Source organism: Oncorhynchus tshawytscha, linkage group LG05 (assembly GCF_018296145.1).
Source record: "Oncorhynchus tshawytscha isolate Ot180627B linkage group LG05, Otsh_v2.0, whole genome shotgun sequence".
In the NCBI taxonomy this organism is placed as follows: domain Eukaryota; kingdom Metazoa; phylum Chordata; class Actinopteri; order Salmoniformes; family Salmonidae; genus Oncorhynchus; species Oncorhynchus tshawytscha.
The window spans coordinates 87965429-87989499 of NC_056433.1; the positions used below are offsets into that span (position 1 = coordinate 87965429).

The window sequence follows — 24071 nt, forward strand, 5'->3', positions numbered from 1 at the left end:
CTTTAATGGTTCAAACAGCCGACCAATCAGCCTGTTACCGGTGATAAACAAAAAAAAGAGAGAGAAAAAAGAGGGAAACACCAAAACAATACATAAAGAGAGACCTAAGACAACAACATAGCATGGCAGCAACACAACATGACAACAACATGGCAGCAACACAACATGACAACAACATGGTAGCAACACAACATGACAACAACATGGTAGCAACACAACATGACAACAACATGGCAACAACACAACATGACAACAACATGGTAGCAACACATGAAAACACAGCATGGCAGCAACACAACATGACAACAACATGGCAGCAACACAACATGACAACAACATGGCAGCAACACAACATGACAACAACATGGCAGCAACACAACATGACAACAACACAGCATGGCAGCAACACAACATGACAACAACATGCAGTAGCAACACATGGCAACACAACATGACAACAACATGGTAGCAACACAACATGACAACAACATGGTAGCAACACAGCATGGCAACAACATGGCAGCAACACAACATGACAACAACATGGCAGCAACACAACATGACAGCAACACATGGCAACACAGCATGGCAGCAACACAACATGACAACAACATGGTAGCAACACAACATGACAACACAGCATGGTAGCAACACAACATGACAACAACATGGCAGCAACACAACATGACAACAACATGGCAGCAACACAACATGACAACAACATGGCAACACAACAGCAACAACATGGCAAACAACATGACAACAACATGGTAGCAACACAACATGACAACAACATGGTAGCAACACAACATGACAACAACATGGTAGCAACACAACATGACAACAACATGGCAGCAACACAACATGACAACAACATGGCAGCAACACAACATGACAACAACATGGCAGCAACACAACATGCAGCAACACAACATGACACACAACATGACAGCAACAGCAACAACATGACAACACAGCATGGCAGCAACACAACATGACAACAACATGGCAGCAACACAACATGACAACAACATGGTAGCAACACAACATGACAACACAGCATGGCAGCAACACAACATGACAACAACATGGCAGCAACACAACATGACAACAACATGGTAGCACACAACATGACAACATAGCATGGCAGCAACACAACATGACAACAACATGGTAGCAACATGGCAACAACATAGACAACATGACAACAGCATGGCAGCAACACAACATGACAACACAGCATGGCAGCAACAACAACATGACAACAACATGGTATCAACACAACATGACAACAACATGGTAGCAACACAACATGACAACATAACATGGCAGCAAAACAACATGACAACAACATGGCAGCAACACAACATGACAACAACATGGCAGCAACACAACATGACAACACACATGGCAGCAACACAACATGACAACAACATGGCAGCAACACAACATGACAACAACATGGTAGCAACACAACATGACAACACACATGGCAGCAACACAACATGACAACAACATGGCAGCAACACAACATGACAACACAGCATGGCAGCAACACAACATGACAACATAGCATGGCAGCAACACAACATGACAACAACATGGCAGCAACACAACATGACAACAACATGGCAGCAACACAACATGACAACACAGCATGGCAGCAACACAACATGACAACAACATGGCAGCAACACAACATGACAACAACATGGTAGCAACACAACATGACAACACAGCATGGCAGCAACACAACATGACAACAACATGGCAGCAACACAACATGACAACAACATGGTAGCAACACAACATGACAACATAGCATGGTAGAAACACAACATGACAACAACATGGTAGCAACACAACATGACAACATAGCATGGCAGCAACACAACATGACAACAACATGGTAGCAACACAACATGACAACAAGCATGGCAGCAACACAACATGACAACACAGCATGGCAGCAACACAACATGACAACAACATGGCAGCAACACAACATGACAACAACATGGTAGCAACACAACATGACAACATAGCATGGCAGCAACACAACATGACAACAACATGGTAGCAACACATGGCAACACAGCATGGCAGCAACACAACAACACAACATGAGCAACACAACATGACAACAACATGGTAGCAACACATGGCAACACAGCATGGCAGCAACACAACATGACAACAACATGGCAACACAACAGCAACACATGGCAACACAGCATGGCAGCAACACAACATGACAACAACATGGTAGCAACACATGGCAACACAGCATGGCAGCAACACAACATGACAACAACATGGTAGCAACACATGGCAACACAGCATGGTAGCAACACAACATGACAACAACATGGTAGCAACACAACATGACAACAACATGGCAGCAACACAACATGACAACAACATGGTAGCAACACATGGCAACACAGCATGGCAGCAACACAACATGACAACAACATGGTAGCAACACATGGCAACACAGCATGGCAACACAACATGACAACACAACATGACAACAACATGGTGGCAACACAGCAACAACACAACATGACAACAACATGGTAGCAACACAACATGACAACAACATGGCAGCAACACATGGCAACACAGCATGGTAGCAACACAACATGACAACAACATGGTAGCAACACATGGCAACACAGCATGGCAGCAACACAACATGACAACAACATGGTAGCAACCCATGGCAACACAGCATGGCAGCAACACAACATGACAACAACATGGTAGCAAACAACATGGCAACACAGCATGGTAGCAACACAACATGACAACAACATGGTAGCAACACAACATGACAACAACATGGTAGCAACACAACATGGCAGCACATACATGGCAACACAGCATAGCAACACAACATGACAACAACATGGCAGCAACACAACATGACAACAACATGGCAGCAACACAACATGCAACACAACATGACAACAACATGGTAGCAACACAACATGACAACAACATGGTAGCAACACAACATGACAACAACATGGCAGCAACACAACATGACAACAACATGGTAGCAACACAACATGACAACAACATGGTAGCAACACAACATGACAACAACATGGGAGCAACACATGGCAACACAGCATGGTAGCAACACAACATGACAACAACATGGTAGCAACACAACATGACAACAACATGGCAGCAACACAACATGACAACAACATGGCAGCAGACAACAACATGACAGCAACACAACATGACAACAACATAGTAGCAACACAACATGACAGCAACACAACATGATAGCACACAACATGACAATAACATGGTAGCAACACAACATGGCAGCAGCACAACATGACAATAACATGGTAGCAACACAACATGGCAGCAGCACAACATGACAATAACATGGTAGCAACACAACATGGAGGCAGCACCAAACAGGGTACAAACCTTGTTGGGCACAGACAACCACACAAAGGGCAAGAAGGTAGAGACAACAGTACATCACGTAACGCAGAGACAACAGTACATCACGTAACGCAGCCACAACTGACAGTAAGAGTGGCCATGATTGAATACATGTTCTTAGGCACGACGCAACACAGAGTACCTGGATACAGCCCTTAGCCCTGGTATATTGGCCATATACCACAAACCCACTACACTATATATACAAAAGTATGTGGACACCCCTTCAAATGAGTGGTTTCGGCTATTTTAGCCACAACCATCGAGCACACAGCCATGCAATCTCCATAGACAAACATTGCTAGTAGAATGCTCCGGTCAACTGTAAGTGCTGTTATTGTGAAGTGGAAACGTCTAGGAGCAACTATGGCTCAGCCGCGAAGTGGCTGAAGCGTGTAGCGTGTAAATATTGTCTGTCGAGTTTGGAACACTACAGAGTTCCAAACTGCCTCTGGAAGCAACGTCAGCACAATAACTGTTTGTCGGGCTGGAGTGGTGGTAAGCTCGCCGCCATTGGACTCTGGAGCAGTGGAAACGCGTTCTCTGGAGTGATGAATCACGCTTCACCATCTGGCAGTCCGATTTGGCGGAAGCCAGGAGAACACTACCTGCCCCAAAGCATAGTGCCGTGCCAACTGTAAAGTTTGGTGGAGGAGGAATAATGGTCTGGGGCTGTTTTCATGGTTTGGGCCCCTTAGTTCCAGTGAAGGGAAATCTTAACGCTACAGCAAACAATGACATAGACGATTCTATACTTCCAACTTTGTGGCAACAGTTTGGGGAAGGCCCCTGTCAGCATGACAATGCCCTCGTGCACAAAGCGAGGTCCATACAGAAATGGTTTGTCAAGATCTGTGTGGAAGATCTTGACTGGCCTGTTCAGAACCCTGACCTCAACCCCATCGAACACCTTTGGATTGAATTGGAATGCCGCATGCGAGCCAGTCTTAATCGCGCAACATTAGTGCCCGCGAATTGCAGTCTGTCTAATGTGGCAGGTAAGGTGGAGGAGATATGATCCTTGACTAGCCTCTCAAAACACTTCATGATGACAGAAGTGTGTGCTATGGGGCGATAGTCATTTAGTTCAGTTACCTTTGTTTTCTTGGGAAACAGGAACAATGGTGGACATCTTGTAGCAAGTGGGGACAGCAGACTGGGATAGACAGAGATTGAATATGTCTGTAAACACTCCAGCAAGCTGGTCTGCCATGCTCTGAGGACGTGGCTAGAGATGGCGTCTGGGCCGGCAGCCTTGCCAGGATTAACTCTCTTAAATGTTTTACTCACGTCGGCCATGGAGAACGAGAACAATCCCCGGGAGCGGTCCGTGCCAGCTGCACCGTGTTATCCTCAAAGCAGGCGAAGAAAGTGTTCACCTTGTCCGGGAGCAAGACGTCGGTGTCCTCGACGTTGCTGGTTTTTAATCCGTGATTGTCTGGAGTCCCTGCCACATACGTCTCTGCAATCAGATGAAGGGGAGGAGACAGGTCAAAGAAATAATTTTTAAACCTTGTGTATCAAGAATAGTCCACCACCCAAAAGACATCCAGCCGTCTTAACACAACTGTGGGAAGCACTGGAATCAAAATTTCCTTATAGAGTCGATGTCCTGACGAATTGAGGCTGTTCTGAGGGCAAACGGGGGTGCAACTCAATAATAGGAATGTGTTCTTAATGTTTGGTATACTCAGTGTATAGTGTATATTATATAAATAGTGTGTTAGTCAAAGTGGAACAACAGAAGTTAGGTGGAAATATTACCTTGGTATCCTAGACTTTCACATCCATACAGGCAAGGCAGGAAGATGGTCCATTCAGATAGTATCCTAGTCTATCACATCCATACAGGCAGGACGACTGTCCAGGCAGATAGTATCCTAGTCTATCACATCCATACAGGCAGGAAGACTGTCCCTTCAGATAGTATCCTAGTCTATCACATCCATACAGTCAGGAAGACTGTCCATTCAGATAGTATCCTAGTCTATCACATCCATACAGGCCAGGCAGGAAGACTGTCCATTCAGATAGTATCCTAGTCTATCACATCCATACAGGCCAGGCAGGAAGACTGTCCCGTATGGATGTTTCAACATCAAATCAAATCAATTTTATTTGTCACATACACATGGTTAGCAGATGTTAATGCAAGTGTAGTGAAATGCTTGTGCTTCTAGTTCCGACAATGCAGTAATAACCAACGAGTAATCTAACTAACAATTCCAAAACTACTGTCTTATACACACAAGTGTAAGGGGATCAAGAATATGTACATAAAGATATATGAATGAGTGATGGTACAGAACGGCATAGACAAGATGCAGTAGATGGTATCGAGTACAGTATATACATATGAGATGAGTAATGTAGGGTATGTAAACAAAGTGGCACAGTTTAAAGTCGCTTGTGATACATGTATTACATAAAGATGCAGTAGATGATATAGAGTACAGTATATACGTATACATATGAGATGAGTAATGTATGGTATGTAAACATTATATTAAGTAGCATTGTTTAAAGTAGCTAGTGATATATTTTACATCAATTTCCATCAATTCCCATTATTAAAGTGGCTGGAGTTGAGTCAGTGTGTTGGCAGCAGCCACTCAATGTTAGTGGTGGCTGTTTAACAGTCTGATGGCCTTGAGATAGAAGCTGTTTTTCAGTCTCTCGGTCCCTGCTTTGATGCACCTGTACTGACCTCGCCTTCTGGATGATTGTGGGGTGAACAGGCAGTGGCTCGGGTGGTTGTTGTCCTTGATGATCTTTATGGCCTTCCTGTGACATCGGGTGGTGTAGGTGTCCTGGAGGGCAGGTAGTTTGCCCCGGTGATGCGTTGTGCAGACCTCACTACCCTCTGGAGAGCCTTACGGTTGTGGGCGGAGCAGTTGCCGTACCAGGTGGTGATACAGCCCGACAGGATGCTCTCGATTGTGCATCTGTAGAAGTTTGTGAGTGCTTTTGGTGACAAGCCGAATTTCTTCAGCCTCCTGAGGTTGAAGAGGCGCTGCTGCGCCTTCGTCACCACGCTGTCTGTGTGGGTGGACCAATTCAGTTTGTCTGTGATGTGTATGCCGAGGAACTTAAAACTTGCTACCCTCTCCACTACTGTTCCATCGATGTCGATAGGGGGGTGTTCCCTCTGCTGTTTCCTGAAGTCCACAATCATCTCCTTTGTTTTGTTGACGTTGAGTGTGAGGTTATTTTCCTGACACCACACTCTGAGGGCCCTCACCTCCTCCCTGTAGGCCGTCTCGTCGTTGTTGGTAATCAAGCCTACCACTGTTGTGTCGTCCGCAAACTTGATGATTGAGTTGGAGGCGTGCGTGGCCATGCAGTCATGGGTGAACAGGGAGTACAGGAGAGGGCTCAGAACGCACCCTTGTGGGGCCCCAGTGTTGAGGATCAGCGGGGTGGAGATGTTGTTACCTACCCTAATCACCTGGGGGCGGCCCGTCAGGAAGTCCAGTACCCAGTTGCACAGGGCGGGGCGGGGTCGAGACCCAGGGTCTCCAGCTTGATGACGAGTTCGAAGGGTACTATGGTGTTAAATGCTGAGCTGTAGTCGATGAACAGCATTCTCACATAGGTATTCCTCTTGTCCAGATGGGTTAGGGCAGTGTGCAGTGTGGTTGAGATTGCGTCGTCTGTGGACCTATTTGGGCGGTAAGCAAATTGGAGTGGGTCTAGGGTGTCAGATAGGGTGGAGGTGATATGGTCCTTGACTAGTCTCTCAAAGCACTTCATGATGACGGAAGTGAGTGCTACGGTGCGGTAGTCGTTTAGCTCAGTTACCTTAGCTTTCTTGGGAACAGGGACAATGGTGGCCCTCTTGAAGCATGTGAGAACAGCAGACTGGGATAAGGATGGATGAAAATTGATAACATGATAATTCTGTTCAGTAAATGACACATGAAGAGACCCAGCTTCCTGTGTATTTCTGAGAAGAGAAGGAAACGTATTTAGAATGCTGCTGTTCCACAAAAACATCACATTTTGAATTGAATTATTGAAGGACGAGGTTACATACAGGTCACATACATACAGGTTACATACATACAGGTTACATACAGGTTACATACATACAGGTTACATACATACAGGTTACATACATACAGGTTACATACATACATGTTACATACATACAGGTTACATACATACAGGTTACATACATACAGGTTACATACATACAGGTTACATACAGGTTACATACATACAGGTCACATACATACATGTTACATACATACAGGTTACATACATACAGGTTACATACATACAGGTTACATACATACATGTTACATACTTACAGGTTACATACATACAGGTTACATACAGGTTACATACATACAGGTCACATACATACAGGTCACATACATACAGGTTACATACATACAGGTTACATACATACAGGTTACATACATACAGGTTACATACATACAGGTTACATACAGGTTACATACATACAGGTTACATACATACAGGTTACATACATACATGTTACATACATACATGTTACATACATACAGGTTACATACATACAGGTTACATACAGGTTACATACATACAGGTTACATACATACAGGTTACATACATACAGGTTACATACATACAGGTTACATACATACAGGTTACATACAGGTTACATACATACAGGTTACATACATACAGGTTACATACATACAGGTTACATACATACAGGTTACATACATACAGGTTACATACATACAGGTTACATACAGGTTACATACATACAGGTTACATACATACAGGTTACATACAGGTTACATACATACAGGTTACATACAGGTTACATACATACAGGTTACATACAGGTTACATACATACAGGTTACATACATACAGGTTACATACAGGTTACATACATACATGTTACATACATACAGGTTACATACATACAGGTTACATACAGGTTACATACAGGTTACATACATACAGGTTACATACATACAGGTTACATACATACAGGTTACATACAGGTTACATACATACAGGTTACATACATACAGGTTACATACATACAGGTTACATACATGTTACATATAGGTTACATAAATACAGGTTACATACATACAGGTTACATACATACAGGTTACATACAGGTTACATACATACAGGTTACATACATACAGGTTACATACAGGTTACATACATGTTACATACATACATGTTACATACATACAGGTTACATACATACAGGTTACATACATACAGGTTACATACAGGTTACATACATACAGGTTACATACAGGTTACATACAGGTTACATACATACCGGTTACATACAGGTTACATACATACAGGTTACATACAGGTTACATACAGGTTACATACATGTTACATACATACAGGTTACATACATACAGGTTACATACATACAGGTTACATACATACAGGTTACATACATACAGGTTACATACAGGTTACATACATACAGGTTACATACATACAGGTTACATACATACAGGTTACATACATACAGGTTACATACATACAGGTTACATACATACAGGTTACATACAGGTTACATACAGGTTACATACATACAGGTTACATACAGGTTACATACAGGTTACATACATACAGGTTACATACAGGTTACATACATACAGGTTACATACAGGTTACATACAGGTTACATACAGGTTACATACATACAGGTTACATACAGGTTACATACATACAGGTTACATACATACAGGTTACATACATACAGGTTACATACATACAGGTTACATACATACAGGTTGCATACATACAGGTTACATACAGGTTACATACAGGTTACATACATACATGTTACATACATACAGGTTACATACATACAGGTTACATACAGGTTACATACATACAGGTTACATACAGGTTACATACATACATGTTACATACATAGAGGTTACATACATACATACAGGTTACATACATACAGGTTACAGGTTACATACAGGTTTACATACAGGTTACAGGTTACATACAGGTTACATTACATACATACAGGTTACATACAGGTTACATACAGGTTACATACATACCGGTTACATACAGGTTACATACACCGGTTACAGGTTACATACATACAGGTTACATACAGGTTACATACATACAGGTTACATACAGGTTACATACATACCGGTTACATACAGGTTTACATACATACAGGTTACATACAGGTTACATACATACAGGTTACATACAGGTTACATACATACAGGTTACATACAGGTTACATACAGGTTACATACAGGTTACATGCATACAGGTTACATACATACAGGTTACATACATACAGGTTACATACAGGTTACATACATACAGGTTACATACAGGTTACATACATACAGGTTACATACATACAGGTTACATACATACAGGTTACATACATACAGGTTACATACATACAGGTTACATACATACAGGTTACATACAGGTTACATACATACAGGTTACATACAGGTTACATACATACAGGTTACATACATACAGGTTACATACATACAGGTTACATACATACAGGTTACATACATACAGGTTACATACAGGTTACATACATACAGGTTACATACATACAGGTTACATACATACAGGTTACATACATACAGGTTACATACATACAGGTTTACATACAGGTTACATACATACAGGTTACATACATGTTACATACATACAGGTTACATACATACAGGTTACATACATACAGGTTACATACATACAGGTTACATACATACAGGTTACATACATACAGGTTACATACATACAGGTTACATACATACAGGTTACATACATACAGGTACATACATACAGGTTACATACATACAGGTTACATACATACAGGTTACATACATACAGTTACATACATACAGGTTACATACATACAGGTTACATACATACAGGTTACATACATACAGGTTACATACATACAGGTTACATACATACAGGTTACATACATACAGGTTACATACAGGTTACATACATACAGGTTACATACATACAGGTTACATACATACAGGTTACATACATACAGGTTACATACATACAGGTTACATACAGGTTACATACATACAGGTTACATACATACAGGTTACATACATACATGTTACATACATACATGTTACATACATACAGGTTACATACATACAGGTTACATACAGGTTACATACATACAGGTTACATACATACAGGTTACATACATACAGGTTACATACATACAGGTTACATACATACAGGTTACATACATACAGGTTACATACAGGTTACAGGTTACAGGTTACATACATACAGGTTACATACATACAGGTTACATACATACAGGTTACATACATACAGGTTACATACATACAGGTTACATACATACAGGTTACATACATACAGGTTACATACATACAGGTTACATACATACAGGTTACATACATACAGGTTACATACATACAGGTTACATACATACATACATACAGGTTACATACATACAGGTTACATACATACAGGTTACATACATACAGTTACATACATACATACAGGTTACATACATACAGGTTACATACATACAGGTTACATACATACAGGTTACATACATACAGGTTACATACATACAGGTTACATACATACAGGTTACATACATACAGGTTACATACATACAGGTTACATACACAGGTTACATACATACAGGTTACATACATACAGGTTACATACATACAGGTTACATATACAGTTACATACATACAGGTTACATACATACAGGTTACATACATACAGGTTACATACAGGTTACATACATACAGGTTACATACATACAGGTTACATACATACAGGTTACATACATACAGGTTACATACATACAGGTTACATACATACAGGTTACATACATACAGGTTACATACATACAGGTTACATACATACAGGTTACATACAGGTTACATACAGGTTACATACATACATGTTACATACATACAGGTTACATACATACAGGTTACATACATACAGGTTACATACATACAGGTTACATACAGGTTACATACATACAGGTTACATACATACAGGTTACATACATACAGGTTACATACATACAGGTTACATACAGGTTACATACAGGTTACATACATACAGGTTACATACATACAGGTTACATACATACAGGTTACATACATACAGGTTACATACAGGTTACATACATACAGGTTACATACATACAGGTTACATACATACAGGTTACATACATACAGGTTACATACATACAGGTTACATACATACAGGTTACATACATACAGGTTACATACAGGTTACATACATACAGGTTACATACATACAGGTTACATACATACAGGTTACATACATACAGGTTACATACATACAGGTTACATACATACAGGTTACATACATACAGGTTACATACATACAGGTTACATACATACAGGTTACATACATACAGGTTACATACATACAGGTTACATACAGGTTACAGGTTACATACATACAGGTTACATACATACAGGTTACATACATACAGGTTACATACATACAGGTTACATACATACAGGTTACATATACAGGTTACATACATACAGGTTACATACAGGTTACATACAGGTTACATACATACAGGTTACATACATACAGGTTACATACATACAGGTTACATACATACAGGTTACATACATACAGGTTACATACATACAGGTTACATACATACAGGTTACATACATACAGGTTACATACATACAGGTTACATACATACAGGTTACATACATACAGGTTACATACATACAGGTTACATACAGGTTACAGGTTACATACATACAGGTTACATACATACAGGTTACATACATACAGGTTACATACATACAGGTTACATACATACAGGTTACATACATACAGGTTACATACATACAGGTTACATACATACAGGTTACATACATACAGGTTACATACATACAGGTTACATACATACAGGTTACATACATACAGGTTACATACATACAGGTTACATACATACAGGTTACATACATACAGGTTACATACATACAGGTTACATACATACAGGTTACATACATACAGGTTACATACATACAGGTTACATACATACAGGTTACATACATACAGGTTACATACATACAGGTTACATACAGGTTACATACATACAGGTTACATACATACAGGTTACATACATACAGGTTACATACAGGTTACATACATACAGGTTACATACATACAGGTTACATACATACAGGTTACATACAGGTTACATACATACAGGTTACATACAGGTTACATACATACAGGTTACATACATACAGGTTACATACATACAGGTTACATACATACAGGTTCCATCGGCAGTTTACTGTTAGTTGATTATTTGTGTTGAATGGTTCTGTTGTTCCTTCAAGGCTCAGTTTTCAGGAGAGAAGGAGAGGGTGTGACTGTCATTCTGTTCCTCTGTGTGTTTTCAGGGGAGGGTGTGACTCTCATTCTGTTCCTCTGTGTGTTTTCAGGGGAGGGTGTGACTGTCATTCTGTTTCTCTGTGTGTTTTCAGGAGAGGGTGTGACTCTCATTCTGTTCCTCTGTGTGTTTTCAGGAGAGGGTGTGACTCTCATTCTGTTTCTCTGTGTGTTTTCAGGAGAGGGTGTGACTCTCATTCTGTTTCTCTGTGTGTTTTCAGGAGAGGGTGTGACTCTCATTCTGTTTCTCTGTGTGTTTTCAGGAGAGGGTGTGACTGTCATTCTGTTCCTCTGTGTGTTTTCAGGAGAGGGTGTGACTCTCATTCTGTTCCTCTGTGTGTTTTCAGGAGAGGGTGTGACTGTCATTCTGTTTCTCTGTGTGTTTTCAGGAGAGGGTGTGACTGTCATTCTGTTCCTCTGTGTGTTTTCAGGAGAGGGTGTGACTGTCATTCTGTTCCTCTGTGTGTTTTCAGGAGAGGGTGTGACTCATTCTGTTCCTCTGTGTGTTTTCAGGGGAGGGTGTGACTGTCATTCTGTTTCTCTGTGTGTTTTTAGGGAGGGTGTGACTGTCATTCTGTTTCTCTGTGTGTTTTCAGGGGAGGGTGTGACTGTAATTCTGTTTCTCTGTGTGTTTTCAGGGGAGGGTGTGACTGTCATTCTGTTCCTCTGTGTGTTTTCAGGAGAGAATTCTGTTCCTCTGTGTGGGGAGGGTGTGAATGTCATTCTGTTCCTCTGTGTGTTTTCAGGGGAGGGTGTGACTCTCATTCTGTTCCTCTGTGTGTTTTCAGGAGAGAAGGAGAGGGTGTGACTGTCATTCTGTTCCTCTGTGTGTTTTCAGGGGAGGGTGTGACTGTCATTCTGTTCCTCTGTGTGTTTTCAGGAGAGAAGGGGAGGGTGTGCGTGTGTTCTGGGACCGGCGAAGGGAACCCTCGTTCTCGTCTCGGTGGAACCCGTTCGCTACAGACTACCCATTCAGCACCTTTACCTATCACCCTGTCAGGAACATAGACCACAGGTTCACTGCTCTCTGTGAGGTGAGTTTTGTGATGTGTACCATCCTACCACCCTACCATCTTACATCCTACCACCCTACCATCTTACACCCTACCATCTTACATCCTACCACCATACCATTTTACATCCTACCACCCTACCATCTTACATCCTACCATCTTACATCCTACCACCCTGCCATCCTACCTCCCTACCTCCATACAATACTGCTACCCTACCATCTTACTTCCTACCACCCTACCATCCTACCACCATATCATCTTACATCATACCACACTACCATCTTACATCCTACCACACTACAATCCTACCTCCCCTACCACCCTACCATCTTACATCCTACCACCCTACCATCTTACATCCTACCACCCTATCATCCTACCTCCCTACCACCATACCATCTTACATCCTACCACCCTACCATCTTACATCCTACCATCCTACCTCCCTACCACCCTACCATCTTACATCCTACCACCCTACCATCTTACATCCTACCATCTTACATCCTACCACCATGCCATCTAACATCCTACCACCCTACCATCTTACATCCTACCATCCTACCTCCCTACCACCATACCATCTTACATCCTACCACCCTACCATCTTACATCCTACCACCCTACCATCTTACATCCTACCATCCTACCTCCCTACCACCATACCATCTTACATCCTACCACCCTACCATCTTACATCCTACCACCCTACCATCTTACATCCTACCATCCTACCTCCCTACCACCATACCATCTTACATTCTACCACCCTACCATCTTACATCCTACCACCCTACCATCTTACATTCTACCACCCTACCATCTTACATCCTACCATCTTACATCCTACCACCCTACCATCTTACATCCTACCATCCTACCTAACTACCACCCTACCATCTTTTGTTTCCTCTTCCTCTCCTCTCTCCCTCTCTCTTCCCCTCTCTCTCCCTTCCCTCTCCCTCTCTCTCTCCCTCATCTCTCTCTTCCCCTCTCTCCCTCCTCTCTTCCTCCCTCTCCCTCCTCTCTTCCTCTCTCTTCCTCACTCTCCCTCCTCTTCCTCTCTCTCCCTCCTCTCTTCCTCTCTCTCTCCCTCTCTCTCTCCTCCTCTCTTCCTCTCTCTCTCTCCTCTCTTCCTCTCTCTCCTTCCTCCCCTCTCTCTCCCTCCTCTCTCCTCCTCTCTTCCTCTGTCTCTCTCCTTCCTCTCTCTCCCTCTCTCTTCCCCTCTCTCCCTCCTCTCTCCCTCTCCCTCTCTCTCCTCCTCTCTCTCCCTCCTCTCTCTCTTCCTCTCTCTCCCTCCTCTCTTCCTCTCTCTCCCTCCTCTCTTCCCTCTCCCTCCCTCTCTCCCTCTCTCTCCCTCTCTCTCCCTCTCTCTTCCTCTCTCTCTCCCTCCTCTCCCTCTCTCTCTTCCTCTCTTCCTCTCCTCCCTCCTCTCTTCCTCTCTATCCCCTCCTCTCTCCCTCTCTCCCCCTCCTCTTCCTCTCTCTCCCTCCTCTTCCTCTCTTCCTCTCTCTCTCCTCTCTTCCTCTTCCTCTCTTCCTCCTCTCTTCCTTTGTCTCTTTCTCTATCTCTCCCTCCCTCCTCTTTCTCCTCCTCTCTTCCTCTTCCTCTTTCTCCCTCCTCTCTTCCTCTTTCTCCCTCCTTCTCTTTCTCCCTCCTCTCTCTCTCCTCTCTTCATCTTCCTCTTTCTCCTCCTCTCTTCCTCTTTCTCCCTCCTCTCTTCCTCTTTCTCATCCTCCTCTCTTCCTCTTCCTCTTCCTCTTTCTCCCTCCTCTCTTCCTCTTTCTCCCTCCTCTCTTCCTCTTTCTCCCTCCTCTTCCTCTTTCTCCCTCCTCTCTTCCTCTTTCTCCCTCCTCTCTTCCTCTCTTCCTCTTCCTCTCTCCCTCCTCTCCTCTTTCTCCCTCCTCTCTTCCTCTTTCTCCCTCCTCTCTTCCTCTCTTCCCTCCTCTCTTCCTCTTTCTCCCTCCTCTCTTCCTCTTCTCCCTCATCTCTTCCTCTTTCTCCCTCCTCTCTTCCTCTCTCTCCCTCATCTCTTCCTCTTTCTCCCTCCTCTCTTCCTCTTTCTCTCCTCTCTTCCTCTTTCTCCCTCATCTCTCCCTCTTTCTCCCTCCTCTCTTCCTCTTCCTCTTTCTCCTCCTCTCTTCCTCTCTCTCCCTCCTCTCTTCCTCTTTCTCCCTCCTCTCTTCCTCTCTCTCCCTCCTCTCTTCCTCTTTCTCCCTCCTCTCTTCCTCTCTCTCCCTCATCTCTTCCTCTCTCTCCCTCCTCTTTCTCCCTCCTCTCTTCCTTTGTCTCTTCCTCTATCTCTCCCTCCTCTCTTCCTCTTCCTCTTCCTATCTTTCTCCCTCTCTCTTCCTCTTTCTCCCTCCTCTCTTCCTCTTTCTCCCTCCTCTCTTCCTTTGTCTCTTCCTCTATCTCTCCCTCCTCTCTTCTCCCTCTATCTCTCCCTCCTCTCTTCTCTTCCTCTATCTCTCCTCCTCTCTTCCTCTTCCTCTATTCTCCTCCTCTCTTCCTCTTTCTCCCTCCTCTCTTCCTCTTTCTCCCTCCTCTCTTCCTTTGTCTCTTCCTCTATCTCTCCCTCCCTTCCTCTTCCTCTTCCTCTTTCTCCCTCCTCTCTTCCTCTTTCTCCTCCTCTCTTCCTCTTTCTCCCTCCTCTCTCTCTCCTCTCTTCCTCTTCCTCTTTCTCCCTCCTCTCTTCCTCTTTCTCCCTCCTCTCTTCTTTTCTCCTCCTCTCTTCCTCTTCCTCTTCCTCTTTCTCCTCCTCTTTCTCCCTCCTCTCTCCCTCTTTCTCCCTCCTCTCTTCCTCTTTCTCCCTCCTCTCTTCCTCTTTTCCCTCCTCTCTTCCTCTTTCTCCCTCCTCTCTTCCTCTTTCTCCCTCCTCTCTCTCTCCTCTCTTCCCTCTTCCTCTTTCTCCCTCCTCTCTTCCTCTCTCTCTCCCTCCTCTCTTCCTCTTTCTCCCTCCTCTCTTCCTCTTTCTCCCCTCTCTTCCTCTTTCTCCTCATCTCTTCCTCTTTCTCCCTCCTCTCTTCCTCTTTCTCCCTCATCTCTTCCTCTTTCTCCCTCCTCTCTTCCTCTCTCTCCCTCATCTCTTCCTCTTTCTCCCTCCTCTCTTCCTCTTTCTCCCTCCTCTCTTCCTCTTTCTCCCTCATCTCTTCCTCTTTCTCCCTCCTCTCTTCCTCTTCCTCTTTCTCCCTCCTCTCTTCCTCTCTCTCCCTCCTCTCTTCCTCTTTCTCCCTCCTCTCTTCCTCTCTCTCCCTCCTCTCTTCCTCTTTCTCCCTCTCTCTTCCTCTCTCTCCCTCATCTCTTCCTCTTTCTCCCCTCCTCTCTTCCTCTTTCCTCCTTCTTCCTCTTTCTCCCTCATCTCTTCCTCTTTCTCCCTCCTCTCTTCCTCTTTCTCCCTCATCTCTTCCTCTTTCTCCCTCCCTCTTCCTCTTCTCCCTCATCTCTTCCTCTTTCTCCCTCCTCTCTTCCTCTTTCTCCCTCCTCTCTTCCTCTTTCTCCCTCCTCTCTTCCTCTCCTCCTCTCTTCCTCTTCCCTCTTTCTCCCCTCTCTTCTCTCCTCCTCCTCTCTTCCTCTTTCTCCCTCCTCTCTTCCTCTCTCTCCTCCTCTCTTCCTCTTTCTCCCTCCTCTCTTCCTCTCTCTCCCTCCTCTCTTTCTTTCTCCCTCCCCTCCTCTCTTCCCTCATCTCTTCCTCCCTCCTCTCTCTTCCTCTTCCTCTTTCTCCCTCCTCTCTTCCTCTCCTCCTCCTCTCTTCCTCTTTCTCCCTCCTCTCTTCCTCTCTCTCCCTCCTCTCTTCCTCTTTCTCCCTCCTCTCTTCCTCTCTCTCCCTCCTCTCTTCCCTCCTCTCTCCTCTCTTCCTCTCTCTCCCTCCTCTCTTCCTCTTTCTCCCTCCTCTCTTCCTCTCTCTCCTCATCTCTTCTCTCTCCCTCCTCTCTCCCTCCTCTCTTCCCTCCTCTCTTCCTCTATCTCTCCCTCCTCTCTTCCTCTTTCTCCTCTCTTCCTCTCTCTCCCTCATCTCTTCCTCTCTCTCCCTCCTCTCTTCCTCTCTCTCTCATCTCCTCTTTCTCCCTCCTCTCTTCCTCTTCTTCTCTCCCCTCTATCTCCCTCTCTCTTTCCTCTTCCTCCTCTCTCTCCCTCCTCTCTTCTCTCTTCCCTCCTCTTCTCCCTCCTCTCTTCCTCTCTCTCTTCCTTCCTCTCTTCTCCCTCTCTTCTCTATCTCCCTCCTCTCTTCCTCTTTCTCCCTCCTCTCTTCCTCTCTCTCCCTCATCTCTCCTCCTCTCTTCCCTCCTCTCTCCTCCTCTTCCTCTCTCTTCCCTCCTCTCTTCCTCTTTCTCCCTCTCTCTCTCCCCTCTTTCTTTCTCCCTCCTCTATGTTCTCTCTTCCTCTCCTCTTTCTCTCCCTCTTCCTCTTTCTCCCTCCCTCTTCCTCTTTCTCCCTCCTCTCTTCCTCTCTCTCCTCCCCTCCTCTTTCTCCCTCCTCTCTTCCTCTTTCTCCCTCCCTCTCTTCCTCTTTCTCCCTCCTCTCTTCCTCTTTCTCTCTTTCTCATCTCTTCCTCTTTCTCCCTCCTCTCCTCCTCTCTTCTCTTCCTCCTCTCTTCCTCTCTCTCCCTCCTCTCTTCCTCTTTCTCCCTCCTCTCTTCCTCTTTCTCCCTCCTCTCTTCTCTCTCTCCCTCTCTCTTCCTCTTTCTCCCTCCTCTCTTCCTCTCTCCCTCCTCTTCCTCCTCTCCCTCATCTCTTCCTCTTTCTCCCTCCTCTCTTCCTCTTTCTCCCTCCTCTCTTCCTCTTTCTCCCTCCTCTCTTCCTCTTCTCCCTCCTCTCTTCCCTTTCTCCCTCCTCTCTTCCTCTTTCTCCCTCCTCTCTTCCTCTCCTCCCTCCTCTCTTCCCTCTTTCTCCTTCCTCTCTCTCCCTCCTCTTTCTCCTCCTCTCTTCCTTTGTCTCTTCCTCTATCTCCCTCCCCTCTCTTCCTCTTCCTCTCTCTCCCTCCTCTCTTCCTCTCTCTCCCTCATCTCTTCTCTCTCTCCCTCCTCTCTTCCCTCCCTCCTCTCTTCCTCTTTCTCCCTCCTCTCTTCCTCTTTCTCCTCCCTCTCTTTCTCCCTCCTCTCTTCTCCCTCCCTCCTCTCTCCCTCTCTTCCTCTTTCTCCCTCCTCTTTCTTCCTCTCTATCTCCCTCCCTCTTCCTCTTCCTCTCTCTCTCCCTCTCTCCTCTTTCTCCCTCATCTCTTTCTCCCTCCTCTCTTCCTCTTGTCTCCTTTCATCTATCTCTCCCTCCCTCCTCTTTCTCCCTCCTCTCTTCCTCTCTCTCCCTCATCTCTTCCTCTCTCTCCCTCCTCTTTCTCCCTCCTCTCTTCCTTTGTCTCTTTCTCTATCTCTCCCTCCCTCTTCCTCTTTCTCCCTCCTCTCTTCCTCTCTCTCCCTCATCTCTTCTCCCTCCCTCTCTTTCTCCCTCCTCTCTTTCTCTCTCCCTCATCTCTTCCTCTCTCCCTCCTCTCTCCCTCTCTCTTCTTCTATCTCTTCCTCTATCTCCTCCCTCTCCCTCTCTCTTCCTCTCTTCCTCTCTCTCCCTCATCTCTTCCTCTCTCTCCCTCCTCTTTCTCCCTCCTCTCTTCCTCTCTCTCCCTCATCTCTTCCTCTCTCTTCCTCTTTCTCCCTCCTCTCTTCCTCTCTCTCCCTCATAAATCTCTCTCCCTCTCTTTCTTCCTCCTCTCTTCCCTCTCTCCTTCATCTCTTCCTCTCCCTCCCTCCTCTTTCTCCCTCCTCTCTTCCTCTCTCTCCCTCCTCTCTTCCTCTTCCCTCTCCCTCCTCTCTTCCTTTGTCTCTTTCTCTATCTCCCTCCCTCTTCCTTTGTCTCCCTCTATCTCTCTCCTCTCTTCTCCCTTCATCTCTTCTCTCCTCTCCCTCCTCTCTTCCTCTCTCTCCCTCCTCTCTTCCTCTCTCTCCCTCCTCTCTCTCCCTCCTCTCTTCCTCTCCCTCCTCTCTCTCTACCTCCCTTTCTCAGATCCAGAGTTTCCGTGAGCAGCTGATGGAGTCAGCCCAGAAGGCCCACCTAAAGATGCCCGTCCCTGGCAAGGCCAACGGGGTCCTGGTGCTGAACCAGCCCCTGCTCATCGAGGCCTACGTGGGTCTCATGTCCTATATCGGTAACCAGAACAAACTGGGGTACAGTCTGGCACGGGGAAACATTGGGTTTTAATCTAGGATTTCGACTTTGTGCTTTTCAATGTACAATACTACTTCATTACTTAACCCTATTTTACAGTTGTGGCCGAGTTACAGATTTGAAGTAATATTGTAAAAAAAATTGTATACATCAGGTTTTAAAAGCTCTAGTGAGACATTTTTAAATATACATTTGTACTTGATATGCTTCTGAACACTTTGTTTACATTTATTTTGTCAGATTTACAGATTTGAAGTAGTATTGTCTATTTGTATTTAATAGTTCACAACAAGGAAGTGTTTTTACTCTCATTTCAAATGTGCTTTAGAGGTGATTTGTTGGTTGGTTTTCTTGGCTTGTTCAACTAAAGTCTGTCTAAAATTGAAACGTATGTAGTTCTCTATCATTAGGATTACCTACAGGACTAAGGGATAGTCTACTGTAATTTCATACTCAAATTACCATGCCAAATTGTTCCTGCCGTCACAGTCAATAAAGATTTCACATTACCATCCGACTGTACAGCGCTGATTTACAATCCTCTAACTGAGTCACTTAATGTACAAACAGACATTTCACCAGGCTCCCGAGTGGCGCCAGCGGTCTGAGGCACTGCATCTCGGTGCTAGAGGCGTAACTACATACCCTGGTTCAATTCCTGTATCACAACCTGCCGTGATTGGGAGTCCCAGTGTCGTCTGGGTTTGGTTGGTGTAGGCCGTCATTGTAAAGTAACGTCATGAGTGGTGATTATGGTGCATTGTTTAGCTAGCTACATGTCTTTAACAAAAGACTCCACGATGCAAACATTTCGGGTGTGTTCGTAAATTCAGTCTGGCTGTCCGATTTCAGAGCACTCCCGTCTGAGTGTGCCAGAGCGCAGAATAACTGATGAATTTACAAACGCTCAGCACCCGTTGAAGCTGTTTATCGTTGTCTCTGATTGGGGATCCTATTTCGGCTTACCATTTTCCATTTTGGTTTTGTGGGTTATTGTCTATGTGTAGTTGCATGTCAGCACTAGTCGTTTATAGCTTCACGTTCATTTTCTTAGTTTGTTTAATAAGTGTTCTTCGTTTTAATAAAAGTAGAATGTATTCCAATCACGCTGCGCCTCGTTACGATGAACGTGACAGTTTGGGTGGGGGATAGAGGGTGTAAACAATGCTGAACGAGTGTAAAAAAAGAAGAGTTCTCCAGTAGGTACCAAAACATTTAAAGGCCATTTTCTCAAAAGTGAGTTTACAAGTTTATCTACTTTCAAAGCAGAATTACTTTTTTTCTTTTTGTTCCTCAAATGCAGTGTATATATACTAATTTGTAGCTCTGTGGCTTTTATTTTTATTTATTTATATTAATCAAATGTTGCTTCATAAGACAGACTCTAGGCAGTCAGTCAGATATACTGTATGTCTCTCTATTTGTTTTTTTTTTACCTTTATTTAACCGGGCAAGTCAGTTAAGAACACATTCTTATTTTCAATGACGGCCTGGGAACAGTGGGTTAACTGCCTGTTCAGGACGACAGATTTGTACCTTGACAGCTCGGGGGTTTTGAACTTGCGACCTTCCGGTTCCGGTTCCTAGTCCAACGCTCTAACCACTAGGCTACGCTGCCGCCCCAGATATTTATGAGTGGGATTCTTGGGAACTGATTTCCTAAATAAAAATCCTGGTGATTTTACACATAAACAATCAAAACGTCTAATTAAAACTTGGAGACGTAGAGAATAGGGTCCCATTTGGGATGTAAACTTCTTTCTGCGCAGAGATGATCCCTGCCTCATTCTGTGTCTTACAGACTCACTGTGTTTGGCAGCTCTCTGCTAGGTTTATAGTGTATTATCACAGTGAGCAAAGCAAGGGGCATTTCCACTGATATGTATGTGTACCATGTAACCTGCTGTCATGCTTGTATCTATAACACTGGGCCCTAACAATCATTACAAACTATCTAGGTCCAATAGGGGAGAGGCGTTGTGCCGTGAGGTGTTGCTTTATCTGTTTTTTGAAACCAGGTTTGCTGTTTATTTGAGCAACATGAGATGGAAGGACGTTCCATGCAGTAATGGCTCTGATCCCGTGACCTTTTTCCTAAGGTTCCTTGTTAGGTTACAGCTTTATTTTAAAATTGATTAAATGTATTTTATCTACAGACATTACCCCTGTTTTAACAAAGGTTTTTTGAAATATTTGCTGATATTTATATACAAAAAACGTACATCACATTTACATAAGTATTCAGACCCTTTACTCAGTACTTTGTTGAAGCACCTTTGGCAGCGATTACAGTCTTGACTCTTCTTCGGTATGATGTTACAAGCTTGGCACGCCTGTATTTGGGGAGTTTCTCCCATTCTTCTCTGCAGATGCTCTCAGGCTCTGTCAGGTTGTTTGAGGAGTGTTGCAGCACAGCTATTTTCAGGTCTCTCCAGAGATACTTGATTGGGTTCAAGCCCGGGCTCTGGCTGGGACACTCAAGGACATTCAGAGACTTGTCCCGAAGACAATCCTGAGTTGTCATGGCTGTGTGTTTAGTGTCGTTGTCCTTTTGGAAGGTGAACCTTCACCCCAGTCTGAGGTCCTGACCGCTCTGGAGCAGGTTTTCATCAAGGATCTCTCTGTACTTTATTCCGTTCATCTTTGCCTCAATCCTGACTAGTCTCCCAGTCCCATCCGCTGAAAAACATCCACACAGCATGATGCTTGCTAACATTTCCCCACAGCTAAACTTGCTAACATTTCCCCACAGCTAAACTTGCTAACATTTCCCCACAGCTAAACTTGCTAACATTTCCCACAGCTAAACTTGCTAACATTTCCCCACAGCTAAACTTGCTAACATTTCCCACAGCTAAACTTGCTAACATTTCCCAGGGCTAAACTTGCTAACATTTCCCCACAGCTAAACTTGCTAACATTTCCCCACAGCTAAACTTGCTAACATTTCCCACAGCTAAACTTGCTAACATTTACCCACAGCTAAACTTGCTAACATTTCCCCACAGCTAAACTTGCTAACATTTCTAAAAACCTGTTTTTGCTCTGTGGGTATTGTATGTATTTGGTGAGGGAAAACAAACAATTGAATCCATTTTAGAATAAGACCGTAACGTAACAAAATGTAGAAGAAGTCAAGGGGTCTGAATACTTTTTTGATGCCCACAAGGACACATACTATCCTTAACAATTACCATTCAAAATCCTTATTTTCCATAGCTCTTTAACCTATCCCTTAACCCCTAACCCTAACCTTAACCCGTTACCTTAAACCCTAACCCTAAACCTAACCTAACCTGAACCCCTAATCCTAAACCTAACCTTAACACCTAACCCTAACCCCTAACCCTAAACCTAACCCTAACCTTAACTCCTAACCTTAACCCTAACCTTAACCCCTAATCCTTAACCTAACCTTAACCCCTAACCCTAACCTTAAACCCTTAACCTAACCCTTAACCTAACCCCTAACCCTAACCTTAACCCCTAACCCTAAACCTAACCCTAAACTTAACCCCTAAACTTAACCTTAACCCCTAACCCTAAACTTAACCCCTAACCTTAACCCCTAACCTTATCCCCTAAACCTAACCCTAACCTTAACCCTTAACCCTAACCTTAACCCTTAACCCCTAACCCTAACCTTAACCCTAACCTAGCCCTTCAGTTGATCCACAAGGGCAGTAAAAACAAGGAACGTTTGGACAAGTGGGGACATATCGCCGGTCTCCACAAGAAAAAGGTTATTAAATAACTTGGCTGAGAGCCGAGCACATAAAGCACTGTAGTTAGTTAGAGCCCTCCAGACGTATTTCACCGGGCAGGGTTTCACAACGACATTAAAACTGACTTAGTGCTTTATATTGTTGTTTCGCAAGAGAAACATTAAAATAAGATCAGATATCTGTACTACAATTATACTGCATCACGGCTTGAGAAGTCATTGAATCTTGTTTGTTTATTATTGGACACAATAC

General features: G+C 44.0%; 1 protein-coding gene across 2 annotated transcripts in view; it reads left to right on the top strand.

Annotated features, from left to right (window-relative positions):
* The window catches only part of LOC112249698 (tumor protein p63-regulated gene 1-like protein), an 82226-nt gene extending 61622 nt beyond the window's left edge, over positions 1-20604 (top strand). For both annotated transcript variants that reach the window (XM_042322626.1, XM_042322627.1), the window contains exons 5-6: positions 13807-13960; positions 19933-20604. In XM_042322626.1, the coding sequence (XP_042178560.1) occupies positions 13807-13960; positions 19933-20127 (349 nt within the window). In that variant the 3' untranslated portion in view covers positions 20128-20604. The remainder of the gene's footprint in view (positions 1-13806; positions 13961-19932) is intronic.
* The last annotated feature ends 3467 nt before the right edge of the window (positions 20605-24071 follow it).